Source organism: Erinaceus europaeus, chromosome 2 (assembly GCF_950295315.1).
Source record: "Erinaceus europaeus chromosome 2, mEriEur2.1, whole genome shotgun sequence".
Classification (NCBI taxonomy): domain Eukaryota; kingdom Metazoa; phylum Chordata; class Mammalia; order Eulipotyphla; family Erinaceidae; genus Erinaceus; species Erinaceus europaeus.
The window spans coordinates 87117470-87134351 of record NC_080163.1 but is presented as its reverse complement, the minus strand read 5'-3'; the positions used below and the strand labels follow the sequence as shown (position 1 = coordinate 87134351).

The 16882-nt window shown below is 39.8% G+C and overlaps 1 protein-coding gene and 1 non-coding gene across 3 annotated transcripts in view; one reads left to right on the top strand and one right to left on the bottom strand.

Annotated features, from left to right (window-relative positions):
* Positions 1 to 3594, top strand: part of FAM149A (family with sequence similarity 149 member A) — a 34496-nt gene extending 30902 nt beyond the window's left edge. For both annotated transcript variants that reach the window (XM_060183699.1, XM_007517679.3), the window contains exons 12-14: positions 97 to 225; positions 599 to 680; positions 3360 to 3594. In XM_060183699.1, coding sequence (XP_060039682.1) covers positions 97 to 225; positions 599 to 680; positions 3360 to 3433 — 285 coding nt within the window. In that variant the 3' untranslated portion in view covers positions 3434 to 3594. The remainder of the gene's footprint in view (positions 1 to 96; positions 226 to 598; positions 681 to 3359) is intronic.
* LOC132537415 (small nucleolar RNA SNORA11) lies at positions 2432 to 2559 on the bottom strand. Its single transcript, XR_009548847.1, has one exon. It is a non-coding gene; the product is annotated as a small nucleolar RNA SNORA11 (small nucleolar RNA).
* Positions 3595 to 16882: the final 13288 nt, after the last annotated feature.

The following is a 16882-nucleotide window of genomic DNA, read 5'->3' as shown; positions in this document are numbered from 1 at the left end:
TGAATGAATGAGTGAGTAAACGATGAGAGCATAGCTTTCATATCTTTTTTAAGGTTTGCATTTATTTTAAAGAAGAATGTCTTCTGCTTCATTTAGTACAGAGGAAGGTATTCACAAAGCCGTGTGTTAAGTGCAATTCCTGACAGTATAGAACGGTCACCATTTCGAGAAAGAACTTTTGCCATGGAACAGTTTTCAAGGCCAAGCACAACCCATACATTTCGAGTAAGTTATCAGTTAGCAATAACTCCATTTTTAAAAATTATTTGAAACAGAGGGGACCAGGCACCTGGTTAAGCGCTCATAGTACGAAGCGCAAGGACCCGTGCGAGAATTGCAATTCAAACCCCCTGGCTCCCTGTAGGGGGGTCATTTCACAAGCAGTGAAGCATGTCTGCAGGTATTTACCTTTCTCTCTCCTCTATATTTTCCCCTCCTCTTTCAATTTCTCTCTGTCTTATCCAATTAAAAAAAAAATGGCCTTCAGGAGCAGTGGATTTGTAGTGCAAGTACCAAGCCCCAGCAATAAACCTGGAGGAAAAGTTATTTGAAACAGTAAATTTCACCCATAATTGTACTTATTTTTTTTTTCTAACAGTCAGATGATACACCCCGAAAAGGTTCCTTGGCATTAATGGATTTTGCTCAGCACACATGGACAGGTCAAGGTTTTTTAACAGGTCAGTACTCTCCAATTATAATGTGTGACATTTACAGTTTTGGAAAGAGAAGTAGAAGATAATCTACCTTGGTGGGACTTTTTTAGGCATGTAGAAGTAGATACCAAATATCTATCACCTATAATCACACCTCAGAAACTTTTAGGAGTTAAACTGTAAGGGCAAACACTTTATCTACTACTGGTAGGAATGGGGGAATTGCCCAAGCAGTACTACTTTACATGGACTCTCACTCCTGTTAAAAGGAGAAGAAGGAGAAGGAGAAGGAAGAAGGAGAAGAAGAAAGGGGAGAGGGGGAGAGGAAGGGGTGGAGAGGAGGATTGGGAGGAGGAGGATATAAGAAAAGAAAATGGCAGAGCAAAGTAAGTCATTTGGGTAATGATGATGTGCCATGTGTAGAACACAGGTTCAATTCTGGACCTCACCACCCTGAAGGAAGCTTCAATGCTATGGTCTCTTTCACTCTTTCTCTGTTTCTGTCTCAACCTAGAAAAAAAAACAAAAAAACTTCTTTGAGTCATATGAGATAATGACTGTCTCTCTGTCTGCTATAGTTTTCACCTTTCTGAATGAAACCCTTAGATTCTCGTTGAAGACCTCAATATGTTTCATAAATTCTAGTCTCATTATTTTGTAATGAAGAGTTTTCCAGATGTTTAGTAGTTACTTGAAATGCATAGCTGATAGTCTGAATTCAGGTTTCAGTGATAGTTTTCATTTTCTAAACTATCAACCAATATTTTTTGTTTAGAAGACAGCATAGCATCACCAGGTTTTCATCCTGGCTCTACTAAATACCTACTTGTGGAACAACCATAGGACTGCCTCAACCTTCCTGGGCCTCGGTTTCTTATTTGGTGATAGCCTAGTAGATAAAATTATAATTGGGAATACATTTGGGAAGAACCCAACTATATACCAAACACACACTGCTTCCTCAAAAAGTATTACAGATAATCTGAAATTTTAAGGATAGCTGTAAAAGGAAATCTTTAATATACTATATAATATCTAAATATATGCAATAAAAGGTAAACATTGAGAAAAATACAGATTTAGCACTGTTAAAACTACTCCCTTACATTTCTGTACTATGATCACAAAGATTTCTTAGTCTGGTAATATTTTTCTTCTAATAGCTCTAGATTGTTGTAGTTGTTTTTCTCACATGTTACCTGGTAGTGTTAGTTATCACCAGTGATAATAGTGTTTTCTCAAAACAGCAGCCATTCTACATTATTTAGTATTACTAGTAACACAGTTGTATGTAGTTAGGGTAAAAGTAAGGGACAAAGTCCATTATTAACAAATAGCAAAGTACTCACTATGTGCTAAATTCTGTGCTAAACACTGAATTCAAGTTCCAAAGATATTTGGTCTGTGCCTCAAGCTTAGTTTCATGGAGGAGATGGAAAGGACTATGGGAGTGGTAAGCAAAAGCCTCTGTTCCTCATGCAGGTAGGAAGGGTGGCAGAAATGCTTCTTGCAGGAGGCATGAACCACTGAAATCAGGATGATCCTCTTATGATTTGTGAGTGAAAGGCTTGATGATTGATGAGTATGATTCTGTCGATGGCAAACAGGGCTGTTGAGAGGGAATTTTTTTTTTAACAAATTTAATTTTGGGGAGTTTACTTTATCCTGTCAAGTGCAGATGTCTAATAATTCTTTGGAAAACCAGTGTTAAGGTGAGGAAAATAAGCAATGGTCAACATATTGCTATATTGGGTCTTTGCATGTTTACTTTTTTTGTCGGTAGGGTATATATTCATGGAAAGGTCTCAAGTTTTGTGACCCTTGTCAATGAACCTAGATTCGTACTGGGTGAGAAATAAACAGAGTAGGGTTTCTCGAGGCAACTGAAATTGCTTCTTCCCCTCAGAAGTGTGCCAGAGCTCTCTGTTCAATTTTCTAGACCCTAGGAATCTATCTTTGAGTAAAAAGTTCTTATGAACCCACCAGCTCTGGCCAGCATTTGACTAGGTGATCAGGGCACCTTCTTCTTACTTCTTGGGATACAAATGGTAGTTTTTGCATATGACTGTTTCCTGGTTTGTGTAAAAGTGACATTAATTTTGTTTGTTTTTAAGCATTGTCACCTGTTTAAATATATGAAATATATGAAACACTCCTTTGGAAGGGGCTGGGCAGTGATGCAGTTGGTAGAGTGTGAATGTTATGATGTAAGATGATCAGGGTTTAAGCTTGGAGTCTCCACTTTCAGGGGGGAAGCTTCATGAACAGTGAAGCAGTGTTGAAGATGCCTTTCTCTCCACCACCCACCCTCATTTCTCCCTGTCTCTATTAGAATAAAGAAAAGAGAAAAAAAAAAAAAAAAAAGATGGTGAGAAATGGTGGAATCATTATGCAGGCACCAAGCCCCAGCATAACCCTGGAGCTAAAATGAAAAACAAAAAGTATAAAAGAGTTATGTATATCATGTGAAACAGAGTTAAAAGATTATTTATGCATTTCATATGAAATAGAAAAAGTTTAACATGAGAGAGAGATTGAGGCAAATAAAATCCAGAGCACCACTCCAGTAGAGGCAGTGCTAGGGACCTAACTAGGAACCTCAGACATGCAAGCTCTATGCTCTGTTAAGCTAGTTCCCTGACTCTGAGATCTAGATTTTCTTTTTCTTTTTTAATGATAACTACTGTTTTCTTGGTATTTCAGGTTCACAATATCAGCCCAAGTCTTTTCAGAGGACAACTTTGACTTCCAGAAAGAGATTCCAAGTGGCATCATGATAATTCTTCTCCAGAACTGCAGCACTTGGAACACTCAGAGCCTCAATACACCATTTACCACTTTATAAAAGTATTATTTTGTGCATGTGTTTGTCTGAATTCTGAAATGTGAGGATATCTGAGAGAAAGGCAGACAAATAAACTTACTTTTGAACATTCTACATTGTAAGGTGACTACAAGTGAAACTCACCAACTTCCTTTGTTGCAAACATTCTCCAGGTTCTTTACGATTGGTTCAGAAGACCCTAATGTGTGCTTATAGTACATCACTTTATCAATTATACATACAGTTAACATACATTTTCACACACTAATGTATCAGATTAACCTATTCTGGGCCTCTTATCCTATTCCATCAAAATTCTCATCATTAATAGATGTTACTTCCTTCTTGAGAATATAGCAAAGTCATCTTTGATATATTATACAATTGACATTTCATTTTTCAAAACTTTATTTATTGGATAGGCACAGAGAAACTGAGAGGGGAGAAAGAGAGACAGAGAGACACTTGCAGCACTACTTCACCACTTGTGAAGCTTTCCCATTGCAGGTGGGGACTAGGAATTTGAACCTGAGCCCTTGATCATGGTAAAATGTGCATTCAGCCAGGAGCACCACCACTTGTTTCCTGCAACTTAAGTTTTATCAGGTCCATAACTGTGTTTCTGTAAAACTAGTCCATCACTGTCAACCTCTGAATAATCCACTGGGCTTGGGACAAGACACACATTGGGTCCCACCCCAGTGGTATTAGATCTGGAACCCCGGGGGGCAGAGGATGGGATGAAACACTTGAAAGAAACTCCCCAGGTGGAAGCAAGATGTGCCCAGCTTCTCAGACCTAAGACTTCTCCCCTTCCTTCTCCTCCTCCTCTTCTTCCTTCTCCTCCTCCATTAGTACTGCATTACAACCGGGGCAGGACCCTGTACCAGCCTTTCCCAGGAAGATTCACGTGTTGTAAGAGGTTTGGGAGAGAGATTGGAGTTGAGAGTGCTCCCCAGTCACAGCAACCCCCCCGGCCTATGTGGGGAGGTGTCCCTAGTCTTACTCTCACCAGAGCGGCCATGCACACAGGCACAGTTGTCAGGCATGATCATGCTGAGGCCAGTTCAAAGCTGCGATGTGATGGTATAGATGGGGCTGAACTAACAGATGCCCTTGTCATATCCCTGGGCTGGAGGTCCAGCTGTGCTGTGTAGGCACCCAGCTTGGAGGCCAGCCCTGAATCACCAACCAGGAAGGTCATCACACTGTAGAAAGTTAGGGTGAGATGTAGCAGGAGGTGTGTTCTGACTGTGCTCCTGTCAATAGTGAAACAATTTTAGTTCAGTTCTCTAGGAAGTTACCTGTCAAAGGGTAAAGAATCTACAAGGCAGGCTGTAATGGTGATATGAGTACTGCCCAGGTGCTTTACCCTTGTTGTGTAACAGCTCACCAGAAATAACACTCATTACCTTGGTACAGGAGAGGAGGGGTCTTGACTTGGCATATGCCTTCCTCTGCTTGTGGTCCAATAAGGTAAGAAAGAAAGTGTCTGCCAGCGGGATCTAAGACCTGAGATTCTCTTCCAAGGCCCACTTTTGATGGCACGGCTGTCCCTGTGCTGTTGAGATGAAACACCCACTGTGGTGCCAGTTTTTGTAGCAAAGGCCAACATGTACTTTTGCCAGGTAAACCTCTTCCATAGGTCATCTCAGACTCGAAATAATTTTACTTATTCTTTCCATCTATAATCTGATTACCACAACATATAAAGTTCCAAGTGAGACTTATATCACATTTTCATAGGACATTGTTGGTTTGTGATATACTATGGGATCTGGGAGATGGCATGTTATATGTGTGTGTTTTACAGAGATGGCATGTTTTAAGGAGTCAGTCTTGTGCAAATGAATCTAATGCAGATCTAAATCTGTGAAAACAGTAGGCCATGGTGAATATTTAGTAATGTGCGACTAGAAAGCTGAGATTCTGGATTTAGATTCCAAAAATGATGAATTGGAAGGAATATACACCAAATTAAGATTTGGGGACAAGAATGACTTTATAAAATATTAAAGGAAATCTATCTATGCTACAGATAAATACAAGGTACCAAGTTTGCAGTAAAGTTGCATTAGTCAAAACTATGAGGATGTCAGGAAGGGAACCCTAAACTCTAAGCATGTTTTTTTAAATTTATTTTATTAGTGATTTAATAATGATAGACAAGATTGTAGCATAAGAGGGGTACAATTCCATACAATCCCCACCACCAGAGTTCAGTATCCCATCCTCCCCATTTGAAGGTTCCTATTCTTTATCCCTCTGGGAATATAGACCCAGGATCATTATGGGTTGCAGAAGGTGGGAGGTCTGGCTTCTGTAATTGCTTCTCCGCTGAACATGGGCATTGGTTGATAGGTTGATCCATATCCCCCAGCCTGTTTCTATCTTTCCATATTGGGGTATGGCTCTGCAGAGGTGGGGGTTCCAGGATACATTGGTGAGGTCATCAGCCCAGTGAAGGCAAGTTGGTATCATGGAAGCCTCTGTAACTGTTCAGCCCAGGCAAAAATTAGTGAAGTCACAGGCTCATCAGACTATAGATAAAGTAGACTTCCTACCTTCTTCCAACATGAAGACCACAAATTAATTTTCTATACTCTTATCTTTAGGTTCCTGATTACTAAACAATTTGTTCTGCTTTATATCTAAGCCTATTTTGTTTCTAAAAGATTTAGAGATGTCACCACTAACTTCTAGCTGATTTTTTGACAATAACCTCATCTTATCTAATACTTATAATTAAGTATCACAAATACTTATAATTATAGAATATTTTTTAAACTTGTTTTTACTTTTTTTTTTTTGGCCTCCAGGGTTATCACTGGGGCTTGGTGTCTGCACTATTAATCCACTGCTTCTGTGACTTTTTTTGGATAGGACAGAAAGAAATTGAGAGGGGAGGCAAAGATAGAGAAGGAGAGAGAAAGATAGAAACCTGAAAATCTGCTTCACTGCTTGTGAAGTGACTCCCCCCCCCCCCCCCCCCCCCCCCCCCCGCGCACATGAGGAGCCAGAGGCTCGAACTAGGATCCATACGTGGCAGGTCCTTGTGCTTGGTACTATGTGCGCTTAAGCCAGTGTGCCACTGCCAGGTCCCGTTTTACTTCTTTACTTTCATTCCCAGTTCAATTAAATTTTACTTCTTTAATTTCATTCCCAAATTTTAATTTTTTCAGAAAGAAAGGTAGGTTAATGTTTATTTCATGGGGGCCAGGCAGTGGCGCACCCAGTTAAGTGCACAGATCATCATGTGCAAGGACCCAGGTTTGAGCCCGTGCATCCCACCTGCAGGGGTGACACTTTACGAGTGGTAAAGCAGGTCTTTAGGTGTCTTTCTCTTTCCTCTCCATCTCCCATGCCTCTCTCAATTTCTCTCTGTCCTATCCAACAAAATGGAGGTGGGGGTGGGATGTCTTCCAGGAGCAGTGAATTTATAGTGTCTCCATGGAGCACCCATTGATAACCCTGGTGGCAATTAGATAGGTATACAGAATAGATTTTTTTCTGAGAAGATTGAAACAATACATAACCAAATAAATCTATATTAAGAAAAGAAGTAAATATGAAAAGTGAGTATAAATAGTACTAGAATCCACATTAAGATGCTAAAACCAGAAATACTTAGAAAAACTCCTAAAACTAGTATCAAATGAAACTTTATGTTGAAAGTTATCTGAAAGATGACAACAATCATATAACACACACACACACACACACACACACATATATATGTATATATATATATTGAGTTCCAGCATTGGTTATATATTGATAGTATAGGATTCATTATCTATTTAGTGGATGTTTTTGTAATAGGATCTAATATTCCTGACTTACTGTTTTCATATTTGGTCTATCTGAAGACAAGACAGGCTGAGAAACTTAAGGAAAAAAAAAGGATTATTTTGTAAAAGTCATCTGTATTTCAGCTGAGAGTTTGCACTCAGTAACATGTACATGTCATCTGCCAACAAATGGCAGCTAGGGTCTAGAATGAATCTTACTGTTATAAAAAATAGATTTAACTGACAGAAGGGGGCACTATTTACATATGAAATAATCCTTTTAAATATGCAGTCCAAACAAAATTTAATAAAAAATAGAAATTCAGTCCAAAAATAATTTAAAAATTCAGTGCAAGTATATGTGATTCAGTTCCAGGTAAAATGAAGGAAAAATGAGCATAATGACTTCCATCGTGTCTCTCTCTCTCTCTCTCTCTCTCTTTCTCTTTTTAAAATGGAGCACTACTCATCTTTGGCTTTTGGTAGTACTAGGAATTAAACCTGAAGCTTTGGAGCTTCAGGCATGAAAGTCTTTCTGCATAATCATTATGCTACCCACTCAATCTGAATATAGTGATTTGTAATATGTTCAAAATATATCAGAATGAAATATTGAATCATAACACATGGCAAAACTTGTTTCTTTTTAAACATTTAATAGTGCTGTGCACAACATGTACATAGAAATTGTGTACATATATTTACATACAATATGTACTTTAATTTGTTTTAATAAGAAAGGAAAAAAAACATTTCGAGTAATTAAATCTTATGCTTTCAAATTTCCAGGTGTGGGCACGGGTGGTGACACACCTGGTTGAGTGCACATGTTACCAAGCACACAGATCCAGGTTTAAGCCCCTGACTCCCACCTGTAGGCAGGAAGCTGCACAAGTCTCCCTGTCTTTCTTTCTAACTCACCCTTCCTATCTCTCCCTCCTCAACAATGTCTCTGTCTCTAACTAATAAATAAATAATATATATATATATATTTTAATTTCCAGGTGTTACTTTATTTTTGAAAGCATTTTGAAATAGAGTAGCAGGGGCTGGGTGGTAGTGCAGTGAGTTAAGCTCACATGGAGCAAAGCACAAGGACCAGCATAAAGATCCTGGTTCGAGCCAAGCTCCCCACCTGCAAGGGGTCACTTCACAAGAGGTGTTGCAGGTCTGCAGGTGTCTAAGTTTCTCTCCTCCTTTCTGTCTTCCCCTCCTTTCTCAATTCCTCTCTGTCCTATCCAACAACAGCTATAAAAAGAATAACAAGGACAACAGCAAGGGTAACAAAGTGGTAATAATGGCCTCCAGGAGCTGTGGATTTGTAGTGCAGGCACCAAGCCCCAGCAATAACCCTGGAGGGAAAAAAAAAAAAAAAGTAAATAAAAATATTTTTTAAAAATTGCCTGTGATCAACATATTTAGAATGGAGCACATTGTAAAAATCAAGGAAAGATGTTATTACTAATTGTCCTCATTCCAGATAACTAACGCAGCCTCATCAGTTTCAGGTAATAAAACTCCTTCTTCAAATGTTGGCTGAGTAAGACTAAACGAACTTAGTCATCTTAACCCTACTGTTTATGCAATTAGTAGAAGTTTAAACTAATAGATGCTAAATAAATAAGTCCTACACTGTTGTTAAAATTTCGGAGGCTCTTGCCAGGCTGGCTTGCTTCACGGCCGGTAACAGAGACGCGGAGACAATGGCTGGGCAGGGAAGCTGTATTTCTTTATTCAGGAACAACGATTCATAAACTAAGACAAACTAATCACCAAACAGAACTCTGCTGTCTCTTTGCGGCAGCACAAGCACTCTTTCTTTTTCTCTCGAACTCAGGAACCCTCTCCCTTACTCTCGAACTCAGGAACTCTCGAACTCTCGAACTCTCGTACTGGGGAACCCTCTGAAAGAAACCAAAAGGTTTCTGCCCCATGATAGTCTTTTATAGACTTTGTACATCTTATGCAATTACTAGATAGAAAGATAGAAAAGATGTAGAGATATTGTGAAGAGATGGTTGAGCAGGCTGCGCTTAAACCTATGAGATGAGTCTCTCCAGGTAAGTCTCTCTCTCTAAAGAGGGGTTGAGCACAGGGTTGAGCACATAAATCTCACAAGGTTGGCAGCCATTTAAGCCTTCCCTCCTCCACAGAAAGTCCTACATCTTCCCACCTGAGCATGGCATTCCTCTAAAACATTTAAGCCTGCTCCATTCCATTTTTCTTTACTGTGTCCATTTAAATATAAAGGGATAGGAGGAGATGTTGCTGAGGAGTTATTCTGATGCAGTCTCTGCCCCCAGGTTTTTCTATGCCCCGCTAAATCCTAGAGTGCCCCCTTTCAACCAATCCTGGCCCTACACGTCACCCCTGGTTGTCGCCCAATAAAAAGCCCCCTCACCCCTCCCCTCTCTCTCTCTCTGGGCTCTCGGCTCTCCCTCTCTGAGGTCTCGCTCCCTGCTCTCCCCCGTGGTCGGCCATTGCCGGCTGGCTCCACGTGGTCTGAACCAAACCTCCCCCCCATCCTATAATAAAGATTTGTGTACCCCTTTGCTCTGGACGTCCGCTCTCTTCTCCGTGGTGCAGCCCGACACCAGACTGCCGCAACAACACTACACTAATTCATATCATATCAATATCAATAGTGTGACTAAGTTAATGAAAGCATTTTACTGAAGAATAAGAAATTGCATTTATTTCTTGACTGTCATGACCCAGTATATACCTTTGAACATTTTTTTGTTACATCTCTGAACTTCAATTTTATCATTTATAAGATAAAAGCTATTGGATCAAATGGTCCTAAATCCACTTTCATTATTTTATTTAATTTATTTATTTATTTTTTGGTCATCACCAAGGCTTCAGTGCTTGTGATGGCTTTTTCAGATAGAGACACAGACATAGACAGAGGGAGAGAGGGAGAGAAGAAGGGAGGGAAGGAGGAAGTGAAAGAGGAAGAGGGAGAGGGAGAGGAAGGGGGTGGGAGAAGGAAAGGGAGGGAGGGAAAGAGAGAGAGACAAAGACCAAGAACTGAAGCTCCTTTCAACAGGGTGGGGACCAGGCTTGAACTGTGTGCTGTACATGGCAAAGCAGTGCACTATCCAAGTGAGCTGTTTTGCAAGCCTTCCACTTTCCCTTTTTAAAAATTCATTTTTCGGGAGTTGGGCGTAGTGCAGCTGGTTAAGTGCAAGAGGCGCAAAGCGCAAGGACCAGTGTCAGGACCAGGGTTCGAGCCCCTGGATCCCCACCTGCAGGGGAGTCCCTTTACAGGCAGTGAGGCAGGTCTGCGGGTGTCTGTCTTTCTCTCCTGCTGTGTGTCCTCCCCTCCTCTCTCCATTTCTTTCTGTCCTATCCAGCAACGACAACAATAATAACTACAAGGGCAACAGAAGGGAATAAATAAATAAATTTTTAAAAATTCATATTTCTCATGTGTTCTCATCAACAATAATGTCCACAGGCCACAATATGAAAGAATTTTTCATACCAAGTTAGGAAAACTCATGATAACTAGACATCCTTGACAAGTATGTAACAGATGAATCAGTCAGAGTGAACACTTGAAACAAAGCACAATGGGAACAGGAGATCCCTTGACAACACTGTCGATGACCATTTACAAAGAAAAATGACAAAGATGCTTTTATTTTCAAGTTGATGCTACTATATTATCAAGTTATTCTGTTCCTCATTAACTCCTAGAGATCTGGGACTATGGATGTGTCTTGTAAAGCTGAGTCATCACCGGGGAGTGGTTGTGGGCAAATACCACTTTCTCCTTTCCTGTAACCTGCCTCCCCAGGTCACAGTTATCACTGGGGCTTGCCTGGTGTACCTGTATAACAACTCCACCTCTCCCAGTGCCAATTTTATTGTATTTTGTTATTTATTTATTTATTCCCTTTTGTTGCCCTCGTTTTTTATTGTTGTAGTTATTATTGTTGTTATTGATGTCATTTTTGGTGGATAGGACAGAGAGAAATGGAGAGAGGAGGGGAAGACAGAGGAGGGAGAGAAAGATAGACTATTTTTAAAAAAACACAACTTTTTCTGTTACTGTACAAAAGGAACCAGATTTGAGCCCCTGCTCCCCCACCAGTAAAGGGTGGGGGAGCTTCACAAGCAGTGACCCAGGTCTTTAGGTGTCTATCTTTCTTTCTCCCTGTTTTCCTTTTCCTTTTCAATTTATCTCTGTCTTATCAAGTAAAGAAAGAAAGCAACAAAGAAGAAGAAGGAGAAGAAGGAGGAAAAGTAGGAGAAGAAGGAGGAGAAGGAGAAGGAGAAGAAGGTTACCAGAAGCTGCAGATTCATCATGCAGCAAATATAAAAATCCCAGAGGTAGCTTTGGTGGCAATTAAAGACAAAATAAAACAAACAACAACAAAAACTCTTTTTCTTTTTGTGACAGCGATAGAAAGAAATAAAGCAGGAGAGCAAAGGGGAAAGAGAAACACCTGCAGTTCTACCCCACAGCTCATGAAGCTTTCCTCCTGCTAGTACGCCTGATACTAGAAACAGGGTCCTTGTGCATGATAACACATGTGCTCTACTTGGTGCACCACCACCTGGCTCCACGATAACTAAAACTTTTTGTAGACTGTGATGTTAGCCAACCTGTTCTGAAACCTTAGAAATAATGGAAGGAAACTTCTATGTAGAGAACAAAAATGTAAACAGGGAAATTAACTATAATTATTCTTTTCTCCACAAAGGTCCCCCATGGACCTTCTCTCTCCTTACCTATGGACTAATTACTGCACTGTTGAAAAGGGATATATATCCTCCCATGAGCAGAAGGGTTATACTACTCTCATACTTAATATGAAGAAAAAATTTCTATTTCCCCAAGCAACAAGATGGCAAACCTGAATTATATATATATATTTTTCACAATAAAGAGATGCACTTACAGGATCATATAGATAAATTTTACTTATTACATTCATTTTATAATGTAATGTCAGCTTTATTTTTTTTTAGAAATATAAACTAATTAAAATTTAACACATCATAAAAAAGAAATGTTTTCTTTAAAATAAATGTATAATTCTGTCTGCAGTTAAACAAAAATTTCTTACCATAATCTTCTTAAATGTGAGGATTGACCACATAATTTTATCTATGTGCTCTAAATGCTTTAAAAACAATAATGGTGTGGCTGGTTGGTGGTGCACCAGGTTAAGCACACGTTATCATGCTCAAAGACCTAGGTTCAAGGCTCCAGTGGTCCCCCACCTGCAAGAGGGAACCTTCATAAATAGTGAAGAAGTGCTGCAAGTATCTCTTTATCTATCTATCTATCTATCTATCTATCTATCTATCTATCTATCTATGTTTCCTGTACCCTCTCAATTTCTCTGTTTTATCAAATAAAAGGAAGCAGAAAAGGGGACCGGTTGGTGGTGCACCTAGTTAAGTATACACATTTTCATGTTCAAGGACCTGGATTTGAGCCTTGGCTCCCCACCTGAAGGAGGGATGCTTCACAAGTGGAAAAGTAGGTCTGCAGGTGTTATCTCTCTTTCTCCTTTCCTCTCTGTCTCTCCTGCCTCTCTAGATTTCTCTCTGTCCTTTCCAATTAAAAAATGGGGGGGGGGGAGAGTAAGGGAAGAGGAAGAGGAAGAAGGAGAAGAAGGAGGTGGGAAAAAAGTGTGTGTGGGAAGGGGTGGGAGCGGTGGTTGCTGGGAGTGGTAGATTCATAGTGCAGTGACCCTGGTGGAAAAAAGAAAAGAAAGGAAAAGAAATCAAAAGGTATAATATAAACTCACAATGTCAAAACAAACAAAAAACACATGAATAGTACAAAAGGATAGAAAAGATTATAACACATTGTTGCTGTTGCTATTGTGGTTGGATAGGATAGAGAGAGATTGAGAGAGGAGGGGAAGATAGAGGAGAGACAGATAGACATCTGCAGATCTGCTTCACCTCTTGTGAAGCAACCACCCCCCCACTCCCACTCACACCCCCCACCCCCGCAGCTGGGGAGCCAGGAGCTGGAACTGGGATCCTTCCACAGACCCTTGCGCTTTGCACTATATGCGCTGAATCTGGTGTGCTACCACCCGGCCCCCTGTTTTGTTTCTAGATCATTGTTTCAATGAACTGTCATCTGTAATTTGGTTAAGCAACAAAGGCATTGGAAAACCAAAAAAAAAAAAGGAATTGGTAGGAGGTGGTCTGGATGACTGTTTCAGCCAGGAGCAGAACTGGGGTAATTGGGAACAAAGTAAGCATGTAGTCAACAATGCTGTCTTATGAATGCTTGTAATAAAGAGCATGTGTTGATTAAGAAAATTATAAAATGAGTAAAAACTATTGTATTTACTGTCAAATGTAAAACATCAATTCCCCAATAAAGATATTACAAAAAAAGAAAGAAAGAAAATTATAAAAGGCATCCAAATTCAACTGAACTGATTCTGTGAATAGGCTACACTTCAGATACCCTGGCTTTGTGGAGGAACAGGGTCACCAGGACCTGAAACATGATCTTTATCAGCTTCAAAGGACACAGGAAGAACAGAAAATGAAAGATATCCAAGCCTTAGTTCCCAGAAGGAAAGGGATAATAGGGTAAGTAAATAATAATAATATCCTATTTTGTTATCTCAGTGCACAGATAACATTAGCTTAGGTATAATACTGCCTGTCATTTAAAAAATATTTAATTTATTTATTAAAGAGAAAAATAGAAGGAGAGAGATAAAGAACCAGACATCACTCTGGTACATGTGCTGCCAGGGATTGAACTAAGGACCTCACACTTGAGAGTCCAATGCTTTATCCACTGCACCACCTCCTGGACCACTTCTGCCTGTCATTATGTTGTAGGATTACTCAAATAATTGGAGGAAAGAGAGACTGAGAGAGAGATAGATAGGTAGATAGATACATACATAGATAGATAGATAGATAGATAGATAGATAGATAGATAGATAGATGATAGATGGATGGATAGATAGATAGATAGATAGATAGATAGATAGATAGATAGATAGATAGACAGACAGAGTGTATGATGTGAAAATCCCCTTTCAGAGAACCTCTGCAACTTCCCCAGTTGGTTCCTCTTGACTTTGGTAAGACACTTCCTATTCTAGAACATATCTTGCTACCCAGTACTGACTTTTCTGTACAGTAAATACAAACCAGGTTTTGATAGCACTCATATCCTCTCCTGCTTTGGAGCGCTTTTGTTTTGAATGTTTGCTGCTGCTTATAGTACTTATTCACTTTCCCCACTTCTTCAAGGCAGTGTGTGTGTGTGTGTGTGTGTGTGTGTGTGTGTGTGTGTGTGTGTGTGTGTGTGTATGTGTGTGTGTGGTTTTTTTTTGGGGGGGGTCTACAGTGATTAGCAAAGTTGAATATAGACAAATTTTGGATTTTTCTAGCTGTAGTCAAACTTATAGCCCATATATCAAACTTTAGAGAACTGGAACCTAAAGCTTATGAGTTGTACTAAACTATATTGAATAGCTACCTTGAAAATATTGAAGGGGTTAAATAACAGAAGAGAGTAAAATGTAAAGTTTCTTCAGTCCCACTCTGTAGACTTGATAGATTGTTTTCTTTCTAGAGTCCAGCTACAAAGAGTCACTTCCCTCCCCCCAAATGGCATTTTAAGGCAAGCCTTGTTCTGCAACCTGTTGGATTTTTTTCATTTAATATTTCACAAATCTTTTCTATATAGATGACTTCTAAAAATTCAACTGGAGAAAAGCTTAGATGTGTTTTTCACTACATGAAAGAAGTCCTGCAGGTGGCTCTGGGCAACCTACATAGCAGCTGCAAATGAACTGAATCTAAATGAGAAAAACAGGAATCTAGGTCATTTCTCAGTGGTTCATCTTCTTGACACTTTCCTCATAGTTTGGAGACATGTTACTAGAAGATGGACACTCCTAGTTCAGCTAGTCCTAAGAAGGGTCAACTAAGTGTACATAAGGAAACCCACACACCCATCCAAAAAGATCTGTATACACATATGTTCTTAGCAGCACAACTTGTAATAACCAAAACCTGGAAGCAACCCAGGTGTCCAACAACAGATGAGTGGCTGAGCAACTTGTGGTCTATATACACATTTGAATACTACTCAGCTATAAAAAAGGGTGACTTCACCATTTTCAGCTGATCTTGGATGGACTTTGAAAAATTCATATTGAGTGAAATAAGTCAGAAACAGAAGGATGAATATGGGATGATCTCACTCTCAGGCAGAATTTGAAAAACAAGATCAAGAGAAAAGTAGAACCTGAACTGGAATTGGCGTATTGCACCAAAGGAAAAGACTTTGGGGTGGGAGGGGGTGGGAGAGAATACAGGTCCAAGAAGGATGACAGAGGACCTAGTGAGGGTTGTATCATTATATGGAAAAGTGAGCAATATTATGCATGTACAAACTATTGTATTTACTGTTGAATGTAAAACAATTCCCCAATACAGAAGTTTTTTTAAAAAAGGAAAATATTTCAATGACAAAAACGTACCTCAGCCTTTGCACGTCTCAATCACTCAGATGATGCAAACTGTTAACATCTTTACTTCTTAGACAAAATGAAATTTTCTTAGAAGAAAATGACAATACAGTCATAAATAAATAGGTCAAAGTACTCTTGGATGATCCTGCTGCAGGAGCCAGAAGTAATCCACCTCTTGACTGCCATCCCATCCAAGCAGAGCACAGGGACAGTGCAAGTTGTGCAAAGAAGTTAGATACTCAGTTGGGACAAATAGTTTCAAAGGCTGAATTTCACACTAGATGTCTCTTTGTTTTTAAGTACAGTGAGTACTTTCTCTAACCAGAATACTCCCTCACCCAGCAAAGGGGTCCTATTACCCCATGCACAGAACTCCAGGGCACCTCTACATCTCCCACCGACCTTTAATTTTACTTTTCTTTACTTCCTCCCTGTAGTGTCTTTGCCTCCTCCCTGTAGTGTCTAGTGAGTTCTAAAGTTGTAGAGAACTTTCCCTTGTGGGGGTCTTTGTGAATTCAATAATTACATCAACATAAAGAAAATTAATAGATAAAAACAGTGTCAATAGAGAGATCTAGAACATCACTGCAGCATATCTTATGCTGAGGATTGAATTTAGGATCCCATTTTTGAGAGTTTACTGATCCCCAGTTCAGCTTCTCAGACCATGTATATGTTGTCTTTTTGGTGATGCACATAAGAAACTGATTTATTCAGGTGTCATCAGGATGCCGGCCAGACTTCCCTGGATTGAAGACCCCACCAATGTGTCCTGGAGCTCAGCTTCCCCAGAGACCCACCCTACTAGGGAAAGAGAGAGGCAGACTGGGAGTATGGACCGACCAGTCAACGCCCATGTTCAGCGGGGAAGCAATTACAGAAGCCAGATCTTCTACCTTCTGCAACCCACAATGACCCTGGGTCCATGCTCCCAGAGGGATAGAGAATGGGAAAGCTACTGGGGAGGGGGTTGGATATGGAGATTGGGCGGTGGGAATTGTGTGGAGTTGTACCCCTCCTACCCTATGGCTTTGTTAATTAATCCTTTCTTTAAAAAAATTAATAAAATAAAATAAAGAAACTGATTTATTGTTGTTATGATGTAATTATCCCTCAAAATAATT